General features: G+C 43.4%; 2 protein-coding genes across 2 annotated transcripts in view; both read left to right on the forward strand.

Annotated features, from left to right (window-relative positions):
• The window catches only part of LOC135118616 (protein Wnt-7a-like), a 69,982-nt gene extending 68,774 nt beyond the window's left edge, over positions 1-1,208 (forward strand). Inside the window, exon 4 of the mRNA XM_064041078.1 lies at positions 1,061-1,208. Coding sequence (XP_063897148.1) covers positions 1,061-1,193 — 133 coding nt within the window. The 3' untranslated portion in view covers positions 1,194-1,208. The remainder of the gene's footprint in view (positions 1-1,060) is intronic.
• A 7,246-nt stretch (positions 1,209-8,454) lies between these two features.
• LOC135118604 (protein Wnt-7c-like) lies at positions 8,455-13,423 on the forward strand. Its single transcript, XM_064041037.1, has 3 exons — positions 8,455-8,697; positions 11,448-11,629; positions 12,122-13,423. Exons 1-3 carry the CDS (start codon positions 8,455-8,457, stop codon positions 12,414-12,416), a joined length of 720 nt encoding a protein of 239 aa, XP_063897107.1. The 3' UTR covers positions 12,417-13,423.
• Positions 13,424-13,935: the final 512 nt, after the last annotated feature.

Genomic DNA, 13,935 nt, shown 5'->3' on the forward strand with positions numbered 1-13,935 from the left:
CCATATTACACGGTTCCCCTCACGACACAGACCAAAACATACATTTATACATATCCTTCGATCGTGTCTACAAGTATGGCATATCGTTAATTCGTATCTCGGTTGGAACACCGTTAATATAACCTCAGTAGTACCGGTAGTCATCAATTATCGACTGGTAACTGGACATCGTGACGTCACTGACCATCCTTATACCCTCGTCACACAGAGAGCTACACCAGAGAGAAAATACAAAATATCAATATGAAAAGAACAAATACAAATAGTAGGTAGACAGAGAATCAAGGACAGTGAATGACTATTGTAGTCGCATTATGACTGGTAACCACAGGATATTGAAAGCCATAGCTGTTTTTATTATTGGTTGACACTACGTTCCACTGTCACTATAACGCATTCGTTTCGTTTGTATGTGTGATGAAAGCTCAACACATTACCGATTACTTGACAGGTGTATGACAATAGCGTATCTAACACTTATACAAACATACGTTTGATGTGGAATTCCGAATTACAAACAGTAGGCAAATCTATCGGGCTTGTGGGATGTAGGTCACTATTGACATGCAGCTGTACTTTATCATCCAACAGTTTGGGAAATTAACCTTAAAGTTCAATTTCTCCTGCATGAAACTCTAACAGCGCTTTCATACTGGCTGCTTTGCCGCTCGATTTTTCTGCGCGACATGAATTTCTCAGCCAAGCTTAAACCGCATTGAATGTATTAAGTATTGAGTATTTTTATAATGTTGCCTATCACTGTTACTGTTACAGCCTTTTTATCGTCCCACTGCTGGGCACAGGCCTTCTCTCACACGTAGTGGTACGGAGAAGGATTGAGCTCAATCCTTTACATAGTATAAAACAAAGTCGCTTTTTCAGTCCCTGTATCCCTAAGTATTTCCCAGTGTCCCTTTGTACGCTTCAATCTTTCAAGCTGTGCAACCGATTTTGATACGATTTTTTTTGTAGTGGGGAAATAATGTTATCTCTTGCGAACCCGGGGCTGGTCGGTAGTGATATTTATAATGTTGTGAATATAAGTGTTTGCATGTGACAGGATGGCGTACGCGGAGTGCCGCGCGCAGCTGGCGGGGCGCCGCTGGAACTGCTCCGGCGTCGGCGACTCGCAACACTTCGGACACGTCATGCCCATCGGTGAGCAACTAACATACATTAGTCTTACTTATTAATCTACAGTAGGTATTACAAAATATAATTCTGGAGAGTAGCAATAAGGTAGTTAGAGTTACTCTGAGTGAAAAAAAACTCAATACTTTTGCGCCGTTTCTTCACACTAGGAAAAGTGACAGTCATCCTGATATCAGAATAGCTGTGACTTTTAAATAAAATCTGAATATCTTCAAAACCACGAGGTTAACAATTGGTAGCAACTAATGGTAGCTGGTAGCAATTAGGTAGCAACTCTCTATATGTATTTCGAGAGGATCGGTGGGGAGTGACAGCGATCCTGACGTTAACCCTTGAGGGACTGTCGGAGTCTTACTGACTATAACCAACCATGTTCGAACTGGAGCCCTTTGTGTACCAGGACCCCGGTAACCCGCGCGAACCATTCCGCAGCCCCAACATCCTTAAGACAAGTTCTATCATTCACGTAACTTATCGCTAATGCACGGTTCAAGCTGAAATCGTTACATAAACAATTAAGTTTATACATAAGCAATCAACATCGAGACCACCCGTGCAGTCGCGTCACCACTTCCGTAAAGTCGGTGAGTTTATGATTATTTGAGAGCAGATAGTAAACGGCTCAGATGTAGCGCGAACCAGTTCTGTCGATAGCTGAGCATTACCCGACAGAAACAAAAGCACATCGGTGATGTCATCGACGCTATTTTATTATTCGGCAGTAGCCGAACTGCTAACTTGTCTCATAAAAGCGCGTGTATTTTGTTTGTGTGCAGTTCGATTGGTTCGAATCTTGAATAATCAATATGAAGTAGAAGATATAAGTAGGTAATCTCTGGAGTCCTTTTCATGTATCCAATCCTTGGAGTTGGAACTTGAAAGCAACTAAGAATATGGGGTTGTATGAGTAAATCCTCAGACTAAAAGTTTATCATTGCGGTAATTGCCATCAATTTCGCGTCTGAGGTTACAATTTAAATAGGAAATATATGCGATCAGTTCTCGTTACACTTCGTGTGCTAAAATAGCAACAACTGCCTAGGCGTTAAAATGAACAATGTCATAGTTTACTTAATGTTTGAAGTTGTCAGTGTCGGCCGCCACATTAATAACCAATAATGTCGCTCATAAACTACAAATTATTATCGGATTACAAAATCATGGACAAAATTTATCATCGAAATCTATCAATTCTGTGGTGACCACAAACAATAGATACTGCAATGTTTGCTGTATCTGCCGGGCTGGGACACAGCGAGCGTGTCGAACTAATGATCTGCTAGATACGGTAATACTATTAAACTGTTAGATTAATGATCGCCGATCGACGCCGGATTACATACCATTATGCTATTAACTATTATACCCGCTGCATTATCTCGTAATCTTCGCAAAGATTAGCACTGATTAATAGCTTCCCGTGAACTTACATAAATAAATAAAGCTTCCAGCAATAACATGTTACAGATGCTAATGCATATGATACGATATGTGGACGATATTATTATTGTATTCATTTTTAATTTGTCAAATTTTTATTGTACCAGAAGCAGAGTTATAAATCAGCACGTTAATAAAAAAAACACACATGTTCTGCGAATTACCTACATTAGTAACACACAACAATCAAATCAACGAAGGTAATTATTGAACTAAGTAGTAAACTAAGACTAGACATGATGCAAATCGAAAGTCTTATTCGGCGCTATTGATTAAGGAACAAAACTTTTCCTTTTTCACTTTAAGAATGTTCTGTCCACGAGTGTGGTTCTAGCTACTAAAAACATGATGGTATTCATCCAGCGAATGTGTCGTGTAAACGAAACAAGGCGACATCGCGCGCGTCGCCCGCAGCGGCGTCGTGCAGAGCGACGCCCACTGCGGCGATGCGGCACGACGTCTGTCAGATATACACGAGTGTCACTAGTGTCAGGGGACAAACCTCCTCGTTACACATCGATAATGACCCCGTACAGCTTGTATCTACATTACACAATACATTGTCTACATTCTGCTATGATAGTTATTATGTTTCTGTCTGCGGCCGCGTCTGGCGCGACGGTGCCGGCGGTAGGTACAACTACAAGAATAACGACCGTTTCGTGAATATTAATGCAGTAATTGGCCGCCATCAAACAATCATATTTATTTCGAAAACGCGATCCGTATCTTGAAATATTGCCATTTAAATGTCCAAACGTGAGATAACCAATGAATAGATTTAGAGCGAAATATGCTAATGAGTGCCGCGACTCCGTCCAGAAAATTAATTGATTTTATTACTTTACAATGTGTGGATTATAAACCATAACTACTGGAACTTATTAAATCAACAGACACACGGATCATTCGTGTTGTATTACAAAAACAAGGATTAATTTGTAATAGTCGTTATAGTAATATCGCTACGTTAATTGGATATAATAAATTAGTTTACAACGTAAACGCATAAACATTGATTCTTGAGTTATTTACGACAGACGCACCCAAATCATTGTATATTAATAACACATTTAATATTAATAACATGATGTTTCACTAATCCATCAGTGGAGGACAGGCTTGGAGTAGCCGTCACGTGTCAGCCTCTCACTCACCTACTTACACTGTACAACTCGAATTCAATAAATACACACAGATGTATGAAATGGAAATAAAGATACACAAGACGAGATGCACAGAACACGATGAAATGCCAGCGAAACTGACGCAATGACATAATACGAAAAGAAGGCGCAGAAACTATTCTCTGAAGACAAAGCTTCGATGTAGACGCGGCGTGTTATTCATTCAACAGAGAGGAATATTGTAGCGTCACTTGCGTTAATAAATGACGACTTGTGAAACCTGGCTCCAACATTATTGTACCACAGCACTTACATTACTGAAATATCTACACTAGAATATATACTAAAGACTAAAGAATCGTTGTGCAGCCCTCTACTGTATCATTAAAACTTTAGCAATAACCATTATAAAGTTACATTGAACTGAACTCACATGAAGCGGTTATCGTCGACGTATCCAGAATATCGATGTATCCGCTTTTGGGGAAAATCTCATAAAATATACTCATTATGATTTGCAAAAAGGGAATAAATATCATGTCAATGTTGGTGTTGGTGTAGGTGTAAACTCCCAGGATCGTAATTAAGGCGTGTAAGCGACGAAAGCTGCAACCGCAAAACATAACATGAATCAGTCTGAGCGACCAAAGAAACCAATAAGCATAACAGAAAATTATCCAAAGTCAAATAAAAGTGTCAATTGTCGGTCGGTTCGTATCACACCCACGGCGGGGAGATTTATACTCGCCGGAGTCGTGCGGGCGCCGCGCGAGATACCGTGTCGTGCGCGTCGCGTGGGACGAGCTTTACTGTCGCGCCTCGGCGCCAATTAGCAACCTTCTAAATGACCCGTCAGGATAACCACCATATTTATAGGTAGTGTACGTTTTGGGATAACCTCAGCTAACAATTGGCGCCCAATTATACTTACTGAAATGCTTATTCGCTTTATTTGACGAAAATTGGAAAGACTGAACGATTTTATTCAATACCCTTTAATACTCTTATACTTCTTAATCACCGTTGTGATTAGGACCCCGTTCATGGATTCTACGAGCGCTTTGAAGCTGGTGGGTTTTGCTATATGATTTCATGCTGGACAACGCACTCACAGTCGCGCAGTCGCACACAGCTTGTATGTATTACTATCGAGCTCTGTATTTCGAATCTTACTATCTGGTCGTGTCGTGAGGATTAAATGGCAATGTAATCGCGGCGCATCAGTTCATGCTTGTTTGATTGTTGCGGCACGCGCTAATGATGCGCCACTACGATACATACAGTCAAGGGAGCGAGAACCTGTGACACTGTGTGTTTCCACCACAGTTGTACACTGTCCATTGACTGTAATAAGATTATTGTCAATTTTATTAGAGATTTTATCTACATGTACCTCATAGATAAAATTGCACTTGTTGCTGGCAGCCCAAAGGAAACTTAGTAAGATCACAAAGGTGCTGCCTAAAGATTCAGCTACCCCATGACCCCATAGAAAAATTATCATATTCTGGACCCAAGTTAATCCTGCCACACTAATTAATGTCATAATTTACTTCCTACCGAAAACGTTTGTTACAATTTCAGAATATTTCATGCGAAAATAGTTTTAAAATTGAACTATTTGAAGGCATAAATTACAAAGGCCATAATTTCAAGCTGTCATACGTAATGTGCGTCCGCGGCAGCCGCTGCACAGATAATATACGACGGTGACGCCGCACTGGCCGGGAGTGGCCGCGAGTGGAGGGCAGAGTGACCACAGACTATATATTGTTTGACACATCGGTGTGACCGCGTGATGGACGATGTTACGCCAACATTATGATGGCGCCATGTTTTGTTAAGAGATCACAAGTGCTGCTGGGTGCTTTCAAAAGATGATTTCTGCACGGACCATTAATAAAAATGAATCCATCGAAATTGCCAAGTTCATTTATTTCTACCTCAATAACGTCTGTCTAGAAGTAATTCTAGATCAGCAAGTTAATGCTAGTCTAAAACACGAAATAATAGGTCTGTTTCATTTGATTGAAACTTCAATTGAAAATGCAGAGCGCTCAGCAAATAGCTTCCTCTGTGTAAAAATGGTCAGTCATCATGTCCCGCGTAATTGCGACAGACGCAACATTACGACTCGTCTAAACACTGAATGATTGCACGTTGTGTGTGTCCATCTGTGCATTTACCTCGGCGGCAATCACACCAGTGCTGTGAACACCACTGCTACTCAAAATCACACGTTCGTCCCACATCAGGAATCACAGAGACGGACTCCGCAAGTACCTAAAAGCACAATACCGCCAGTAGACATGTAACATTAATGAGGGTTTTCTAAAATGGCGTCCACGAGGTGGCAGCACCGAGTCGTCAGGTCCAGGTAACTGTCAAAGTGCTTATCTTTACTATGAATAGTGAACGATTTTAGTGTTTTTTTTTTATTTTATAATTAAAGCCCTGCATTATTGTTTTACTATTGCGGTTGAGTAAATAAAAAAAACTAAATCATATTGTGTTAACAAAGGACCATGCCCATATGTGCCCCAGTAACGCCCAGAGAAAGTATATTACAAGATAGCCTTATTAAATAAAAACTAGAATTATAATGATAATTTGAAGTCTTAAAAAGCACCGGTAAAAAAAAAAAGACATTCTTGTTGATATTGCAGTACATGACATCGTTTCAATCATGCTTTATTTATTACGGTCTGGAATCTCGTCCATTGGCCCATGTATATATTCATTTACTGTATACAATATATTCAAATAACTGCCATGTTTATCTAATAACATACAATTAAGTCATGAATTCATGATGATCATGAAGTTCCTTTTGAAAAACTAATAGCAATGCTGTCTATAAACGATAAAATGTATAAAAAACCAGTGGGAAGTTATCATGTTTAATGTCCAATATCTTTTGAATCGGTGCTTTATATAATATTAAATCTAGATATCTTACAAATATGGCTATAAAGCTATCGTATGACATAGAACTGGAATTTGGGCATTGCATGGCGTTGCTGACTTTTGACTCCATACTAATATGGGCATGATCCTTTTTCAACAAGCTTTTCCTTAGTATCAGTGACTTTTGCACCCTCTCTCTTAGCTCAATTTTTAGTTCGGAAACCTTATTCTGACCGTAGTCCATAATAAAATCAATAACACTTCCAATATAACAGAATTTCAATAAACAATAAGTTCGGCACCTACAATTCCATACTATTTGACAGCTGTTTGGACCAGACGCATACGTGGCGTCACCCGAAAAAAGGGAAAAAACCCCCTCGTGTGAGTCGTGCATGAAGGCAGAGCAACTTGTTGAGTAGCAGCACAATGGCGAGGTGTTGGAGGTATCATGTAAGTGCATGTCGTGACGGGGCGGCTCGATAGCACCGGCACCCGCGCACACGGCGTCAGAGCGATATCATACGAGCTATACATTAACGTTGAAATACACACTATGTACAGTTGGGAATTAAATAATCACAATGAACATAACAAACAATATAACAATCAAACATCTATAAAAGATGATCCACTGACCAAAGATTATTGCAAAGGAAGAATACAACGCAGCGTGGTCCTGTTAGCAATTACTGAATATTTCAAAATCCCAGTCTGTCAGTTGGCATGATTATTTGTTAATGTCAATGTATAGGAAACGGGTTCAGTCGGCCCGCTGCGGCTGCTGAGTAATTATCTCCCACGATACAACTGACGCGAAACCCACGTCTCTATGTAGTCCTGCTAGTAATTCTTTCGAACGAGCTTTGCGCAATAAAGTAAATTAGGTTTTTTGTGCAGTCCACTCTGTGATATCTCGCGCCTGTTGTAATGTATGCACTGAAACAGCTCGATTAGTATTCAGTAGTTATCAGTGCATTTGCTGCGTGTCACACTTCAGCATAAGTTAGCGGCTGACGCTGACACGTCTGACGGACGCCTGTCACGACACGACACGCTTCTCACTCGCCTGCAACACTCGGGAAAAGTCAACGACGGAAAGAAATGGAACATTTCTGTAACGACATTTGTCTTGCTACTAGAAAGTAACTACTACTTGTATTTACAAGTCACGTGATCTCTGTATTAGTTCTTCTAAATTGAACTCTCTTCATCATAGCGGCCCATTACCAAAAACCACGTCAATGCCATCAAACATTTAGGCAGACACCTTCCACAATATAACAATCAAACAAGTAACTACAGTTGTAGGTTGTCTTGTGCCAGCCAAGTCTAACACAGTTATTACTTACCCGTGGAAAGATTTATTTCATTGCTCTTCCCAGGGACATTGATGAGAACATAAAACATTTGCTAACGCAATTTCCTATCTGGCTCCGGCAATTTGTTTACTCGATGTATACGATCCTGAGAAATATGCCAGTAAAATACGGATTATCCTTTCTGAAACATTGAGCACGCACCTCAGCATTTAACGGTAGATGAGTTCTAAGAAAATCTCACGTTAGGTGAATTTAAGTAGTATTATGCAAATATGGATGATTCCTGACCCCGGGCACTCCGACAGTTCGCTAATAAAATGCGGCGTCACAGTCGCGCGTCGTGTCCCGCACTCGACGCATTTGCTCAATCTGTTGACGGACACCAGCGACAGACGTACAGGGATGTACTTCATGCACACATTTTGTAATTTTGAGTGCTAGGTTCTGCACTTTTAACAATATTTTTTGTAAAATATTTGTCTGCTCTTCTCGTAAATAATAGCGATATGTTGTGTGATGTTCGCAGCAACGAAGGAGGCGGCGTTCACGTACGCGATCACTTCGGCCGGCGTGACACACGCGCTGAGCGCGGCGTGCACGGCACGGCGGCGGGCGAGCAGTTCGAGTGGGGCGGCTGCGGCGAGGGCGCGTACGGCGCGCGGCTGGCGCGGCGCTTCCTGGACGCGCGCGAGCTGGAGCGCGACGCGCGCGCGCTCATGAACCTGCACAACAACCGCGTCGGCAGGAAGGTGAGCGAGGTACTCGCACCCTCTCACCCACGCACTGTTGCACTCTCTGCTCTGCTGACTTGCTGTAACCGCACGCTCTCTTGCTTAAAACTCTCACACACTACAATGCTATCTAGGTAATCGCTGCACGGCAAATAGGACAATCAAAAGGCGCGGAAGCTGATGATATCTCATCTACTACTACTATGTTGGCTATGTTGACGATGTTGGAGTCTTACCTGATGTAGCTGTGTACCAGTGTATTACAAGGAGCGACTGCCCTATCTGACCTCCTCAACCCAGTTACCCGGGCAACCCAATACCCCTTAGTTAGACTGGTGTCAGACTTACTACACTGCACATGTAGTAAGTAACAATATCAGGCGGACACTGATTGCAGAGGCAGGGCCAGGGCCGGACTGACGGCGTTAACGAACTGGCTGCAGCCGGGATGTGAAATTACACATCACAGTAAACATTATAATGATAGCAAGTGATCTGTCCGAGATCGGAGTGGGGGGGAGGGACAACTGTGAAAAATTCAGCAGTCAGTCGACACCGCCCCGCTCTTGTACTCGCATTAACTTCAGTAGTTAATTGCAAGGGACGGAAAGCTTATATATTGAAATTTGCGAGTGCAACCCTACTTACTTTGCATATTAATCTTTTTATGTAGGTAACAAATTCTCATAACAACATTTTTTTAATTGGATCAGGCAGCTAAAACTCATCTTATAATGGTGAAATAATTTCTAAAATTACCTGCGAACATAGGTTATATTTTATCCGGGTACGGGAAAAAGTTCCCCGGGGACGCGGATGAAAACGCAAGAAAATAGCTGGTACATTATATGTATGAATGCAACTTAAAACTAATGCAAACGACACTTCGGTTACACCACTACAATTAGTCCAAAGGCGATGGTCACAGAGAGCTACACGATACATTATGTGGTCATTATTGTAGCTGAACATGGTTACAAATTATGTAGGCTATGCAAGTGTCCATGTCGAATGCAAGCTCACATTATTGCACGCAAAGTAGTCAGTTTATCTGTCCATCTAATGAAGAGTAAAAGAAGCACCCGCGCCGGGTCGTCCGGTCCGCGTGGCCGCCGGCGCCGCACACCGCTCATTACCGCATCTGTAGCTGTGCGGCTAATGTGCGCCCACCATTACGTATTGTGCGAAATGACCGGGTGTCCAGCGCCGCCGGCACCCACACGCATGCGCCACTCTACGCGTATCCTGTCAACACGCAATATTTGTGCAAAACAACACTATCCTCAAAAAATAACAATTGGCTCTATGGTCCAGAATACTAAAACTCTAAAACCTATTTAAAAATGTCAAGAACATACCATGAGCAATGCTTGATAATTTACACCAAAATGACATTTTTTTATTAAGTCATCCATATACATCTTTCTATATCTCCGTCTCCGGTGATATTATTTGAATGGTTTTCGCTGATCGCACGCAGCTGTCCCACGCGACTTGTACTTGTGTAGCGAGGTACGAACGTGTGATTACGGGAGTACTACTATTAGCGTGTTTACGACAATAGCGCCCACTCCACTCTAAATGTTTTGTTTCTCTTTCGGTAATCGTTGCAGTGAGACGAGTACTCATCTAAATAATGTGCGACCGCAGTTAATGCACGTTGGACTATTAAAGTAATGCGTGTTCAACGTTTATGGTTATTGAATTTGTGCAAATAACAGATGATCTGGAAGTTTCGTCTAGTTATTCATTAAAGTCGACTGTGGGAAACGTTGCACCAGCCCGGGCCCCCGGGCTTCCGCGCCCCGGGCCTCGCGACCACTTCATGCCGAGTTTCACTTTAACTGGGAATTATGTTGTTTTCATTTACATCTATCAACGATTGCCATAATATTAACTATTCTGGAGTTGACTGATTTTCTCTCTGTTCAATCTATCAGTATTCAAATTAATTTCATCACTTTGATGTGAATGTATTGTTCCTGTTTCAATAATAGCGGCATCACGACATCACGTAGGTACGAAGTCAATTTTGTCAGTAGGTGCCTCCGCGTGTTTAGTGCCACATATATCTGGTTCGACGTGTCGTAAATTACGTAATATATTGTCCATCAAGCTGAATAAACTACGTAAACCAATACCCGAGATATAATCAGGAAAGCCGTTACATTGTACATCAATAGTTTTTGGCACGCTTGCGACACCCTTCACGAGCGACGCCGACCTCGAGTGCGGCCCTGCGCTGTCGACTCTCAGGGAATGTTTACTGAACTGCCCATCAATTACTCGCAAATTACGGATTATTGCAAAATACTTTACGATAGTATTGAATCTTATAAAACAATCTTGTCGATGAATGTACGATAAGATGCAATGTACAGCACATCTCGTGTCCCGCCGTCGCCGCAGGTTCAGTCACACTTGGCCTCTCGTGCTCATTCTGTCACACTTCACATTATTGTATTATTATTGTCATTTCATTACATTTTTATACGATTTGTATACAAATCGTATCGTATAGCCATCATGTCTAAGATCGCGTTCAGACTAAGCGTGCATCCACTAGACAACATTTGGAGCGCGTCACGTCATGCTCAACATGCACCTATGGCAATGCTGCACAACAGCACGTGACGTGGCTAGCTAACATGTTGCGCGTTAATTGTTGCCTAGTGGAAACGTAGCTTGGACTCGATTCCACACACCACATTATGAAGCTGTAAACTAATAAACAATGAAACGCTATCGTGGTGGTGATTGGTGTGCAGGTGGTGAAGGAGCTGGTCCGGCGCGAGTGCAAGTGCCACGGCGTGTCGGGCTCCTGCGCCATGCGCACGTGCTGGCGAGCACTGCCGCCCTTCCGCGCCGCCGCCGCCGCCCTGCGCGAGCGCTACGAGCGAGCGAGGCTCGTGCGTCCGCGCGACCACCACCACCTCGTGCTCGTCAGGAGGTAACATGCAGCTCTGTATATACACTGTGCCGCCGCCGCCGCCCTGCGCGAGCGCTACGAGCGAGCGAGGCTCGTACGTCCGCGCGACCACCACCACCTCGTGCTCGTCAGGAGGTAACGTGCAGCTCTGTATATACACTGTGCCGCCGCCGCCGCCCTGCGCGAGCGCTACGAGCGAGCGAGGCTCGTGCGTCCGCGCGACCACCACCACCTCGTGCTCGTCAGGAGGTAACATGCAGCTCTGTATATACACTGTGCCGCCGCCGCCGCCCTGCGCGAGCGCTACGAGCGAGCGAGGCTCGTGCGTCCGCGCGACCACCACCACCTCGTGCTCGTCAGGAGGTAACATGCAGCTCTGTATATACACTGTGCCGCCGCCGCCGCCCTGCGCGAGCGCTACGAGCGAGCGAGGCTCGTGCGTCCGCGCGACCACCACCACCTCGTGCTCGTCAGGAGGTAACATGTAGCTCTGTATGCACGTGGTTGTTGCAGGCACAAGCAGAGCGCGGGCGTGGTGCGGGCGCCGCGCAAGTCGGAGCTGGTGTACCTGCAGGCGTCGCCGTCGTACTGCGAGCGCGACGACGCGGCGGGCTCGGCCGGCACGCACGCGCGGCTGTGCAACGTGACGTCGCGCGGCGAGGACGGCTGCGAGTCGCTGTGCTGCGGGCGCGGCTACAACACGCAGCGCCGCGTGCTGGAGACCAAGTGCCGCTGCCGCTTCCACTGGTGCTGCCGCGTCACCTGCGACACGTGCGTCGCGCGCGCCGACACGCACGTCTGCAAGTGACGTCACGCGGGACAGTTCATGTGTGCTCCGATCTAACTTGCCTCTACTTGCTAATATTTATAATTCATTTGTAACAGATCGACAATTTCATGTAACATTTTTATTTATAACCACCGATACATTGTCATACTCCTGTAGCATTTAGTTGACTAAATTCAGACAAATGTTTTTGTATGTCCCTGCATTCTGTGATGTCAGGAGAAGTCTCCTGTGACCCCCACTCCCTCTGTAACCGCGTGTAAAGGACTCACTCACGTACTTACTGAATAGTTACTAACTCCAGTCGCTTTAATGTAACATTGTAAATATTAAATTTAATTGTAAGTGAAATGTACCTATTGAAGGCATCACGTGATTTACCAGAAATATGAATAAAGCTAGGTTTCCTACAAAAACGTCCAGGCGCTCTCAACCACTTTCGTATGTACACAGAGCTACCCAGATGGCACGAATCGAACGAATATACAGAACGACCTAAATTGTACAAATTGTATCAAATCTTCGAATATTGAAAATTGACGTAGCCTAGTCTACAAAGGTGTTTAGAGATCGTGGTTTATATTAGACATTATTTCATGGCGTCATCAAGTGTTCTGGCTGAATGTAGCCCTTGCGTTAATTGGTTCACTACATTTATGTATGTATAATTGTATACCTACTGTCGCAAGCTGATGCAGTTGTATAGCGCTGAAATGATTGTAGGCTAATATTATTATTCGCATTATTGGTAAATCCCGTGTTGTAATGAATGGTTGTCAGCGAGAAGTTGATGTGCATTTACTGTATGTGACTAAGTACCGACGGCTTTAATACGTGTTAGCTGTAAGTAGTACGACGTACCGTGTGTACGTCTGTGTGTAAGAACATTCCGATAGACGTAACTTAACTTATTCACTCACTGCGACTCGGCGAATAAACTTTACCACCAACCTGTGTCACTCATTTACTACCCCTTTATATCACTCCCTCCTTGCTCTCCAGATAGCGGCTTCCCTTGTTCCGAACGAGTAGCTACCACGTCGTAGATGTGTGTTGCTACTTGATACTGCTCCTAACATTTTTATATGATACGCAAGTTACACAATAAGTATTGTGCGAGTTGTGCCGCTCGTTAAAAGTTGTGTTGTGTGTCCGTAGTCCGCAAGCCGCTACACCGCGCTATTGTGTTTTGCGTCATACCACCGGCTATTGTCACAAATTGGGATGATGCTCTCTTCTTGGGTCGTAAGTCGTAACAAACAAAATAAAAATTACGATAATTAAATAATTCACAATTTGAATACTGGTTTCATTTTTGCTATTGTATAGATAGAAGATCCGAAAAGAAAAAGTAAAAAACTTAAATGCAAGAAATACGACTACGATAAGTATATTTTGTACCTATCGGAAATTCATTTTATATTCTCCTCTGTAGTGGCTGTAGTCCCTTGTTCTTCTTTAGGCATTCCCTATGTACCTACCTACTCTAATTTATTATGTTTTAAACAAACTCACCTTCATGTAAGTAGGTCTCTAAGGC

The sequence above is a fragment of the Helicoverpa armigera genome, chromosome 24 (assembly GCF_030705265.1).
Source record: "Helicoverpa armigera isolate CAAS_96S chromosome 24, ASM3070526v1, whole genome shotgun sequence".
Lineage (NCBI taxonomy): Eukaryota > Metazoa > Arthropoda > Insecta > Lepidoptera > Noctuidae > Helicoverpa > Helicoverpa armigera.

Excerpts from the sequence above, each read along its gene's own strand:
- LOC135118604 (XM_064041037.1), top strand. The coding sequence starts at position 8,455 with ATGTTGTGTGATGTTCGCAGCAACGAAGGAGGCGGCGTTCACGTACGC. Across the intron at positions 8,698-11,447 it reads ACAACCGCGTCGGCAGGAAG|GTGGTGAAGGAGCTGGTCCG; the intron begins GTGAGCGAGGTA and ends ATTGGTGTGCAG. Across the intron at positions 11,630-12,121 it reads CACCTCGTGCTCGTCAGGAG|GCACAAGCAGAGCGCGGGCG; the intron begins GTAACATGCAGC and ends TGGTTGTTGCAG.